Source organism: Syngnathus leptorhynchus, chromosome 5 (assembly GCF_054491065.1).
Source record: "Syngnathus leptorhynchus isolate UIUO chromosome 5, UIUO_Slep, whole genome shotgun sequence".
In the NCBI taxonomy this organism is placed as follows: Eukaryota; Metazoa; Chordata; class Actinopteri; order Syngnathiformes; family Syngnathidae; genus Syngnathus; species Syngnathus leptorhynchus.
This window is the reverse complement of record NC_141199.1, coordinates 5,497,362-5,509,963: the sequence shown is the minus strand read 5'-3', so window position 1 is coordinate 5,509,963 and position 12,602 is coordinate 5,497,362. Positions and strand designations below refer to the sequence as shown.

Below are 12,602 nucleotides of genomic sequence, written 5' to 3'. Positions count from 1 at the left end.
GAACACTGTGAGACTGGGTTTTTATTTGATCACTTTGGCCAGTGTCGGCAATGCGCGCGTCAGTGGTGGTGCACATGTAGTGCTGCGGAGGGGTTGGAGTTCGACTAGCTCAAGGAAAGAGAGGAGGGCGGTCAAAGCGTGACGGCAAACGTGGGCTTCTCACCCTGTCGGCTCACTCCCTTGCAGTGCTTTCAGAGGCAAAAGTCTGCATTGCGCTCCAGTTTCCGGTCAAATCCTTCTTGCATTCTGAAGAGCGTTGGGTGATGCAATGCCACGGAAACACAGCGGAGATGAAGGCGCCACCGGGCTCTGGATGAGGACCTCCGCGGGCCACCACCGCGCCGAAGGCTACGGCATGAAAGATGTCGAATCAGGACGAAAGATGATGAACAGTGCGGGAGACGGCTTGTTGTCAACATCCAACGCCGTAGGCGCTGTTGGGTCCGAAAGCCTGCGAGGGAAGCAAGGAGCCCGGCTCAGCTTGCTCGGCAAGCCGCTCATATACAGCGCGCAAAGCGGTCGCAGGAATGTGCGCTACCGGCGGCTCCAAAACTACCTGTACAACGTTTTAGAGAGACCAAGAGCCTGGGCCTTCATCTACCATGCCTTTGTGTAAGTTTCTCTTCTCTTGTGCGCACCTGTTGATGCTGCTTCTACTGCTTGCATGTATTGGCATCATCGACACTGAGCGGGCGCTCTCTTTCCCCCTCTTTCCCTACTTAGTGACGTTCTATTTCACACGCTGCGTTCGTTGCACTGGCAAACACTCGATAAACAAATCGTTCAGAAAAAAATGTGCTTTTGAACCGTAAGTGGCCATGGGGATTTGTGCATTTTTGATAAGAACCATCGCTGTTGAAGTGCCTTCTTTTGACTTTGCATTAAATCTGAATGAACGAAAATGATGGCTGGAGCAACGTGACTGTTAGAAGAGGAAGGAAGTTGACACGCGGCGGCTGAAGCGGCATTGCGCACCGAGTGTGCATAGAGAGATTGAGGTTCTAAGTCTTGGCTCTGTGCACAACACGTGTGAGCGGAAATGCCTGGATGCTTGTTACGTGCATACAAAGGCAACAAAATTTCGTTGGCTATGATACATTCTCAGCTTGTTATTGTGTTGCTGTGTCGTTCGTTGCCTATTATTTCTCGAACAAGCTCGCAAAAAATTAAGTTTTTAAATCAAATTATATGGAAATGACTTGAGTATTTATGGCGGTATAGAAGTGCAGTGATCAGAAAAAAACGACCTTACTGACTTTCAAACATCCAAATATATTTTTGGGCCGTTTTTTTTTTTTTTGCATTTACACCTATAAATATCTACACTTTTATTCCTTATCCTACTTTATCGAAATATGCTTGTTACCTTTTTAAACCCCACCGATGATGGCACATAAAAAAAACAGAGCTGCATTATCATCCGTGGTTGAGGTCGTGGGTCAGACAGGGAGGAAAAACCATGGACTCGGCAGAAAGTATTATTGGAAATGATGCAACGGCAAGAGATTTGGAAAAGCGAGATATCCCCCATCCATCCTTCATTTTTTTTTGGGGGGGGGGGGGTGATCCTTTGCTTCAATAATAATTGGTGGTGAATCCATACTTTGTTTTTTTGGGTGATGTTTGCTTCAATAATAATTGATGGTGAATCCACTATCTCATATGATATGCCACTCTATATTACCAGCTTCTAGCGTTCAAAAATCCTCTGTACTAACATACATTTTAATTCATTATCATTGGCCATTTTAACACTTAAACGTATAAAGCGGTTACACATGTTTTGACAGCACAAAAGACAAGCTAGCACTAGGTCGCTAGTAATTTATTTAGTAATGTAGTAGTAATGTAGTAATGTAATTTTAATGAAGGAAACAACTTTGTGGGAAGTTTTTCCTTGTGCTAAGTCATCAAAACAGGTATACATATCCGTGTAAATCAAATACTGTACTACACAACTTCTGCCTACACATCCCTGGTTGCATCTCTGGTGGCTGGAACGCATTCTATCTGGTCATCATGGTGCTTTCAACAGTCAATCAAAATGCATATGATCTTTAATTTGCACATAATATCATCAGCTCTGGTTCCAAGTTTGTACACAAGACGCAGACTTGCACAGACATATAGCTGCATGGAGACATGTTAGACCAGAAATGTAGAAAAAAACTACATTTGAGTTCTATCAAAGTGGATTCTTTCTTTCATGTTAAATGTGGTGCACTCATGTCTCACATGGAGGCATCTGTGTGTAGAAAAGGAAGCAGCGATCTGTGTGACCAGAACTTTGTCACTGCTACTGCTACACCCTCAATGTGCCCGAACATTCAGTGAGCTTTGCCCCTGCACAAGAATTAGCATTCACCAGCATTTTGACTTGTGTTGTTTACAAAAATAGAGGCCTGTATGTGTATGGAGATTGACTGAAATGTCCAGAGTGTAGCCTTCCCTTTCACCCAAAGTCAGGTGGAAAAGTCTTCAGCTGACCCCTGAACAGGGTAAGTTGAAGGACAGAAGGGTGGATGGAATTTAATTAAAAAAGTTTCCAGGTTTTGTTATAACATCTGTGACATGCTTAGGTTGAAAAACACAAAGGATCAACAATTGCATTATATCAAACTTTACACTCTCACGCTAATGAGAGAGCGTTCAACCTGCCCAATTTCCTGCTGGGCCGGCCAATAGTGAGTCCGGCCGGCATTTGTTACCATGATGAACGGGCGCCGAGCCTGAGTTTTGCTGTAAGAAAGGCTTTGCTCAACAGGCTGGCTCTTGTCATTTTCACTGGCAAGTGTGCACTGCAGCCGGCTGATTAAGCCCCCACTGAGCACTGAACAATTTAGTGTTTTTGAAGGCAGCTAATGTTGTGTTCACGCCAGAGTTTGTCAGGGTTTGTTCAAGGTTGCAAATGTTCACAAAACATTCACCTGTAATTTTCTGAGGGAAAAGAAAACTGTTGGCGAAACCGTAATTGCTTGCCACCCAGTGATAGATGGTCTTTAATTCTACTTGCAGAAGCTCAGTCCAGAGTGTGAACACAAGTAAGCGCTTGTAAAGGCAATGAAAGCACGACATCTACTAGTGTGTGGAACACGTACTTAAAAAGAAACATTTTAATTGTTTGTCTGCAAATTGAATGCCTGCTCATTTAAAGACACATCATTATGTACTTATAAGAAGCAACTTTCAAGTACCGTATTTTTCGGACTATGTTGCGTTTTTTTTTTTTTTCATCGTTTGGGTGGGGCGGACGACTTATACTCAGGAGCGACATAGTAGCGACTTATATGTGAAAATTTTCACAAATTTTTACCTGATCATTAACACATTACTTACGTACTTACTCATATAGTTGATCAATTCACATGTTATTTTCACTTTAAACCGCGCGAGGGCGCACCATGGCTGTGAAATAATTGGAGCCTCACTGACAATGAGTTCCATTCACTGACTTCCGGAGTCAGGAGATTTAATGGTATGGAGTGACACAGATGGTTTGATAAACTTGTTATTTATGGTATCGTTATTTGATATATATTTAGAGTAGCAACGTCTATGTTGTGAGACTTCGGTAGTTTCTGACTGTCTAGCAAGGCCGTGAAAGTGTGTGTGTGGGGGGGGGGGGGGGACGAGAAGAGCGATCCAGGGCGTTTGCGTGTGTTGGCTCGTATCTTGAACTCTCGATTTGTGAAATAAAGAGCCGGTTACCAAACCAACGTATTGCCTGGTACTTTGGTAAAGCCAAAAGTTATACAGTAATCCCTCCTACTTCGCGGGGGTTACGTTCCAGACCCACCCGCGAAATGGGAATTTCCGCGAAATAGAAACTAGATTTTTTTGAAGTATGAGCCATAATTTTAACACTTCAGAACACTTAAACTGCTTTCTAAAACAGGATATTCTATTTTTATCGCTGACATCAACCAGCTCGCTGCTAGGGGACTTTCATATCAATGGACTGTGCGCTCCGCATTCATGCCTTAGCGACGAGACTAACAGTGTATCGCTATGTCCAGATGAAGGCCACCGCCGGTGGAGAGAACGCCCTGAAGTCACATGTGACGATAAAGTATACTGTACTGACTCTTTAATTTATTCATTTCAAAACAAGAAAACGACTTTTAAACGTAAGCTATCATTATTAAAGGAAAATGAAGAAACTCAAGTGGCCGCGAAACCTCGTGAAATGATGAAATTTCTGCGATAAAATAATTAATTTACGCATTTTTGAAAACCCGCGATACAGCGAAGCCGCGATAGTTGAAGCCGCGAAGTAGGAGGGATTACTGTATACTAGATCTGTGGAATAATTGGGGCCGCAACTAACGACGAGGCTGACGTCAGCGGCGCACGTAGGCCCAGAATCAACAGCTGTTTTGTTTTTTTGACACAGGATGAATATTCCAGTGGATTTAATGATTTAGAGTGACACGGATGGTTCGTTAAAATGTTTGTTTATGTTACATTTATTTGATATATCTAGTCTGACGTCAGCAGCCCACGTAGTTCCGGCATCAACAGCAGTGTATTTTTCTTTTTTGACACAGAAGATAAATATTTGGATGGATTTAATTATTTAGAGTGTCACAGATGGTTTGTTAAAATTGTTCTTTATATTACATTTATGTGATATATCTAGTCTGACGTCAGCGGCGCACGGAGCCTTTCCGGCGTTAACAGCTGTGTTTATGTGTGTTCGCGTGTGTTTTTAAAAAAAAAAATTAAGTGACACAAGACGAAGATTCCGATGGATTTAAAGATTTGGAGTGACAGGAATGGTTCGATAAAATAGTTGTTAATATTATTGTTATTTCATACATAGTTTATATATTGTTATATGGGCCTGTGGAAAAATTTGAACTGCAACGCGCCGCTGACTTCGTACTCGTTTACATAAAGAAGGACGAACTCAATCAATGGCTTTAATGATTTGGAGTGACACAGATGGTTTAATAAACGTGTTATTTATGTTATAGTTATTTGAATACCTGTTAATGTTACATCAGGCCCGTTCTCAGCTTCTCATTGTGTTTATGTCACGTTAGCATCCCGTATCGTTAGCCTGTTGTTGCTGGTTTATGTCTGTTTTTGGTGTTGGAGTTTGTCAAATAAATTTCCCCCAAAAGGCGACTCCAGAGCGACTTATATATGTTTTTTTCCTCTATATTGTGCATTTTATGGCTGATGCGACTTGTATTCCGGAGCGACTTTTAGTCCGAAAAATACAGTAGTCCTGAGATGTTTCACCTCCCATTGCACTTTTTGTCACACACTGGGCCTATGTTAATTATGCAGTGGGAGTCAGTGTGCACATTTAGCTTTGTCAGAAACTTCAAGAAAAGAGCACCTTCACTTATTTGCTGTTCCATTTTTCCGGACTGGTATTTACCTCAGTCATGAATATATGAATTCCTTATGTGTGACAGCAGCAGAACTGAGCTGCTCTTTGTGCTGCATTGACTTGTGACTTGGGACCCAGCCTGCCCACAATCCCACTCATACAGACACACTTATACACATGCACAGTAGTGCCATTCATCTCAACTCTGGATTAACAAACTTTTATCCTTGGAAATATGTTCAGGGGCAGAAAAGTGTCAGAGGAAAACCAATACTGTGTTCCTTCACCTTACAGGAATGGCAGGCTGAACAATTGGGGGTCATATAACCTTGCTGCTCTCAAACTTGAATTTAGTATAATTTATTATATTAGTTTTATCCCTAAATGGAAATTCATCATGAATTTATGTATTGATAGGGCTAAAGAATACCCTAAACTAGGGTCAATTGTGCCCAAGATGATGTAGAAAGCCTTCAGCCAGTCCATGGTGAAAACAAAAAATACCTGTGAGTCGGACTTGCTTTAAAATTGTGATGTATTGTACTTGAGTAGTATAGTCATAACACATTCAACACATACACATACAACTTCTAATTGCATTTAATTTATTTCACCCATTTGGAAAATTCCGATTAGGAGCTCGTGTGGCATTTACATTATATTTCTATATTTACTCAGAGAGTGCGGCTCGGTGACGCACTGGGTAGCACGTCCGCCTCACAGTTAGGAGGGTTCGGGTTCAATTCCACCTCCGGCACCTCCCTGTGTGGAGTTTGCATGTTCTCCCCGTGTCCGCATGGGTTTTCTCCGGGCACTCCGGTTTCCTCCCACATCCCAAAACATGCTTGATAGGCCGATTGAGCACACCAAATTGTCCCTAGGTGTGAATGAAGGTTGTTCGCCTCTGTGTGCCCTGCGATTGGCTGGCAACCAGTTCAGGGTGTCCCCCGCCTACTGCCAGATGACGGCTGGGATAGGCTCCAGCGACCCCCGTGGGGACTAGGCGGTTCAGAAAATGGATGGATGGAACTCAGAGAGTTACCATCCACAACCTGTTTCTGACTTGCCCTTATGTTTAAAAGAAATGGGTATTGTTCTTCAAGGCAAACAACATCAAACTAGACAAGAGCACCTTTCTTCATGCCCAAACTGTCAGAAATCTCCTTGAGCTTGTATGGCTGAATTTAAACTTTTGTCGTCTCAGTATGTGGTACAAGATTCAAAACGGGCCATATTTAGAGTGAGAAATAGCTCTAATTTGTAATACTCATAGTTTGGTTTTACTGTACTTTCAATCACGTCCGCCTCACAGTGTAGAGGTTGTGGGTTCAATACTGGCTCTGGCCATCCTGTGTGGAGTTTGCATTTTCTCCCCGTGCCTGCGTGGCTTTCTCCGTGTGCTCCTGTTTTCTCCTACATTTCATAAAATTTGCACCTTAGGCCAATTGACCACTCTAAATTGTCCGAAGGTGTGAGTGTGAATGTCTATGTGTGTGTGCCCTGCGATTGGCTGGCGACCAGCTCAAAGTGTACCCCGCCAACTGCCCAAGACTGCTGGGATGGGCTCCAGCGCTAGCCCGCAACCCTCGGGATGAAAAGGCAGTTCAGGTAATGGATGAATGTTATGTTTTTACTGTGCTTAGAGATTCTCTTGCGCACTCAAGCCAGAGAATTCTCTCAGTTGCACACTTTCTTGGCTGGATAGAACCTTCCATCAACTTAAGTGTAACGTACGTATGCACTCTGGGTGGAGCAACTCTTCAATGAATGCATTCCTTGTGGGTGTCATTCAAAAGACTCTTCACTTTTGATTTTATGAACATTATGATGCTGTTTCCGCTTCATACGCACTCTATAGAAAAAACCTAACCTCATCGGGTGTACAAAAACGACTCAATTCATTGCTCTTCAGGTGAGTCTCCTATGGCGCACAGAATGAGGGTGCAGAGTTGCCATGGCAACTGATGCTGCCTTCCTAAGCTGACTCAAAACAGGAATCTGCATCTGTATTGTTTGTATCAAAAAAACAAAAAAAACAAATGTCCATGCATAACAATGTCGACACATCCCTCTCCCAGCCAAATAGATGGATTTTACTGCTGTGCCACTATGGCCAGAAATTAGTCAGGGGTCATCAAGGCCATGGTGGACCACAGCATGCATGCTATATTTAGGCATTCAGAATGCAGGTATGTTGCCTATTAGGGTGTTCTTACCCTGAAGGATTAACACATTTACGGCAGAACATCCTGAACCTCATTGCAACACCCTGAAACTCATTGTTCCCATATAATGTCTAAGGTACAGCAGTTCTTGGTTCTAGTAAAAAACAAACAAACAAACAAACAAACAAACAAACAAACAAACAAACAAACAAACAAACAAACAAACAAACAAACAAACAAACAAACAGACTGACTGACTGACTGACTGACTGACTAACTCAGGGATTTCAGCTTTTTCACCAGGCACAAAGCACATTAATATGTTATATCTGTCCTCACTAGTCTAAAAATGGCATTCCGTTTGTGGATATTGCGACAAAATTCACCCACTTTATCCATTTCGACCACTCCAAATTGCCCGTATGTGTGAGTGTGGTTGTTTGTCAATGTGTGATTGGCTGGCAACTGGTTCAGGGTGTCCTCCGCCCGAAGTCAGCTGAGCTAGGCTCCAGCACACCCGTGACCCTCATGAGGTTCAAAAAAAGATGAAGAGGGCGGCCATTTTGCAACTTGCTGTTGACTGAGAATGACATCACAGTTGGCAGGTCTCAGGTCACAAGACTCACAACCAACCACAGCTCAGCTTCATAAAACTGGTGAGCCTTGATTGGTACTGTGTTTTGACTAGTTGGGCAGCCCAGACCCTTTTATTACAGAGAAAACTTTGGGGTTGGCTCCCCCTTTGAATCTGGCATAATTCTTTTTCTACTCATTTTTTTTAGCTTGCATGTGGACTCACATGGCGTTAGATTTTTTGACATAATGATCATAGCTGGTAAAAAAAGAAGAAAAACACTGAAAATGCAGAATGTTGATTAAGTCAATGTATCTTCAAAGGGCTTTTACTATGTTGAAGTCAAAACATTGGCAGTGTACTATTACCCCAGGACAGACAATCCTGGGTCAGAAATAGCTTCACCATCCCTCATTCTTGCGTGACGTCGGCTACACGCAGTTTTCATAATGTGAGTAGCAATATGTACAAGGACATGCACCATCCACATTCACAGCCAAGTCAAGCATACTTCCTGGAGATCTGTCCTGGAGGGTTGGAGTAGACTGGCTGTGTAGCAGGGGGACAGCACCAGGCCATGCTACTGGTCCATGCATTTGCTATAGGCCTGTTAATACTGCTGCGTAGTGGGTGGACAGCCAGCGGCATTCTGACCTGCCTGTCTTACCCACAGGGCCAGGGCTGCAGCTGGATGGTCAGTGTGCCTATGGTACTGTTATTGGTGTGCAGTGTTCCTCCACTCTGACGAGAGACAGAGAGAATAGGAAACGATGGATTTGACAGGATAATGATCTTAAATAAAATTATCATAAATTTCCACAACCAAACACACTGTCAAAACACAAAAGTGAATACTTACTACACATCATACTTTAGATCATCAGTAAGTGGAGATGTTATTGCTGGTTCTTATAAAGTACTGTACTTTGCGCACTCTGATCTGCTACGGCGAACTCTAACGAGGCCTTTCTTCTGCCGTATACTATGCTGCATGCCTCTCCTGAATATAAAGGGAATGAGAGCAGTCGCTTCAATTGACCATGAATCAAGTCGGGTGTGTTGAGCACGTCTATGTATAACTGTGTCCATCTACGAAAACACCAAAAGAACGAAACGTCCACCCACCCATTAACACAGTTAGACTGCACTTTAAGCTTGACTTGAGATGGGCACAAAATAGATGACTGCTGACTTTGCAGTGAAGATTCCCTTTTTTTTCTTTTTGGAGTACTTTCACACGTGTACAGTTAATTCTTTAAATGCCCAACATCGAACACATCTTTCGAGATATGCTGTGTATGACGGTTTTGTGAAGATTTAAATACCAATAATTGTTTTCTTACAACCTTGTGGTCATGATTTCCACACGTGGTTGTTTAATGCATGACAAAATATGCACAGCTTTGTTGTGGTTCAGTGGTCTGAATTCTTCCAAATCTTTTCAATTGCTGTTGTAATAATCTAATGAAAGGCTCTTGCTGCTTGGTTAAATCCGGGTGACAACTGTACAGTGGCGGTTTTAGGAAGGTTTTGCTGGGGTGGCAGGAGGCTCAGAGGTTACCCCACACCTACAGGTGCACACACGCACGCAAACACACACACACACACACACACACACACACACACACACACACACACACACACACACACACACACACACACACACACACACATTAAATACACATTTAATTGTTGATATTTTACTCTAAAATTGTACTTGAGAATATCAAGAGCTTTCATTCATTCCACTCACAGATTGAACCCCCTTTGATACCCATTGGCAGCTTGGGAGTGCTGAGCTCTACCCGATGAACTCAGCCACTGGCCACCAGAATGGAAATCATAGTGAGGCATGGGAGATATCTGTTGGACCATGAAGGTCCAGCCATTACATATACCTTGAATCTCCATTTTGTCATGATAGAATAGCAAGGCCGATGTGACCCCTGCTTTACCACCCGTTCCTTTTTCTGGATGGTCCATTTTCCCAGAGAACCTCTGTTTTTGCTGGGCTTTCCCTTTTGTTCATGCCCCTCTCATCATTGTTTGCAAAGTTTTCGACATATGGTTTAATTAGAGCTAATTTCTTGGTGCTCAGTTGTGTCACGTACCACAAAGACTGACAGACTCACAACGGCATTGAAGTTAATTGGTGCATCACCATGCTGTAGGATGCAATCATTTTCTTCTTTAGAGGAGGGGCTTCAGAGTGTGGGAGTAAATTCTAAACTGGTTATTAAAACAAATATACACATCATGGAGGCAGTATAAGAAAAACATAATTATTCAATTTAGTATTGATATATTCATTAGGGTGGCAAAACTGTAGGTGGGGGTGTCATCCCCTCGGCAGCCTGTAAACCCTCCTATGCAACTGTATAATATGTAGCGGAATGTCGTCAAGGGAACTCTAGTATAATGGTGAAATGCTGAGATAAATGGCTTTACCATTGTTCCGCTTTGTTAGCACTTTGATATAGCTGACTTGTCAGAACATATTAGTGGTAGGTTAGCTCTGGAGGTCACAGCAGGCAAAGTCCCCTTTCATACAAATAGAGCATTACCAAAAAGAAAGGGGTCTAGAGATGGAAGAAAAACTTGATTGTTCACAATGCTGACATAAAAAAAAAATTCTGATGTATCCAATTATATTGAGGCTATTTTAGTTTCTTGTCAGCTTTTTGTAGAAATTTGTCAACAATGTGGCTTGAGAACATAGTGTAATAGCTAGGAAGGAGATGAGCTTATGCAACACTATCCATTTGTCTTGCCACCAATCGCATCTGGCTTCAACAGACGACATGAGACCCTCCCCCCCACTGTGAATCAGGCCTGTGTGTTTTTTTTTTTAGGGTACTCCAGTTTCCTCCCACATTCCAAAGACACGCATAGTAGGTTAATTGAGCACTCTAAATAGTTGTTGGGTGTGATTGAAATTGTGATGTATTGTACATGAGTAGTATAGTCATAACACATTCAACACATACACATACAACTTCTAATTGCATTTAATTTATTTCACCCATTTGGAAAATTCCAATTAGGAGCTCGTGTGGCATTACATTATATTTCTATATTTACTCAGAGAGTGTGGCTCGGTGACGCACTGGGCAGCACGTCCGCCTCACAGTTAGGAGGGTGCGGGTTCGATTCCACCTCCGGCCCTCCCTGAGTGGAGTTTGCATGTTCCCCCCGGGACCGCGTGGCTTTTCTCCGGGCACTCCAGTTTCCTCCCACATCCCCAAAACATGCTTGGTACGACAATTGAGCACTCCAAATTGTCCCTAGGTATGAGTGCGAGTGCAAATGCTTGTTTGTCTCTGTGTGCCCTGCGATTGGCTGGCAACTTGTTCAGGGTGTCCCCCGCCTACTGCCCGATGACGGCTGGGATAGGCTCCAGCACGCCCGCGACCCCCGTGGGGACTAGGCGGTTCAGAAAATGGATGGATGGATGCTTGTCTATGTGCCCTGCGATTGTCAGGCAATCAATTCAGGGTGTTTTAGATAATAATAGATGCCCCCACAATTCTAAAATCCCATCTGCACCTCTGAAATCAGTCAAAAAACAAAATAGAGATACATTTGTAAACAATTCATCAGTGCAGTACTGTATGTGATTCTACAGTACAATATATTTATTGTTGTATATGCTATAGTTGAGGGGAAAATACAGCAAGGAGATAAAGCAAAAAAATGATTGTTTTTATAGATTGGTTGAAAACAAAGTCAGAGATGATAACAAATTTTCCTTGCCACGCAATATAGAAGGTATGTCCCATAGGACAATGCAGACAAATGACACGGGCCTTGTCATATGTCACTTCATTCTATTCTGCAAGCTGCTGAAAACAAACGGCCGGAGTTTGGGCTACCTCCAAAACCAGCAAAATCAAGAATCGTTTGTCGGCCAAAGAAATTGAATACGTAATTGAAACTCAAACATGGGTCAATGACCCATGACTATGCTATGTTTTGTTCTCAGTCATTTGTACCCTGGTAGTGACTTTTATATTTCCAATGAATAATGTGCCGTAATGCTAGATAATGCCCTTTGCCAGCGTAAATGATTCTATTTCACACTACAATACAGTCTAGATCAGGGGTGGTCACACTTTTTCAGCATGCGAGCTACTTATAAAACAACCAAGTCAAAATGATCTACCTACACACCACAAAAATGCAAAACATAGAACTATTTTCAAATTTATTAAGAATTCTTTGTATGTACAATGTATGTTGATGTACCTTGCACAACTGAATAGGCCAATATTGCACAACACACATAATAAATATTGAATTTTTTTGTAATTATAGGATGATAGGCTGACAAAAAAAAACAATTAACGCCACGCTGCGATCGACCAGTACTGTCTCCGTGATCGACCAGTAGATTGCGATCGACGTAATGAGCACCCCTGGTCTAGATGTATAAAATCATTGGAGCAGAAATTTAAAAAGAAAAATTGGGCTAGAGGAAATTCTGATTGGCTGGTAACTTTCAGCCACATAAACTGGTTTCCAA

General features: G+C 42.5%; 1 protein-coding gene across 2 annotated transcripts in view; it reads left to right on the top strand.

Annotated features, from left to right (window-relative positions):
• The first annotated feature begins 1 nt into the window (after window position 1).
• Window positions 2–12,602, top strand: part of LOC147056298 (potassium voltage-gated channel subfamily KQT member 5-like) — an 84,837-nt gene continuing 72,236 nt past the window's right edge. For both annotated transcript variants that reach the window (XM_085913181.1, XM_085913180.1), the window contains exon 1: window positions 2–612. In XM_085913181.1, the coding sequence (XP_085769307.1) occupies window positions 269–612 (344 nt within the window). In that variant the 5' untranslated portion in view covers window positions 2–268. The remainder of the gene's footprint in view (window positions 613–12,602) is intronic.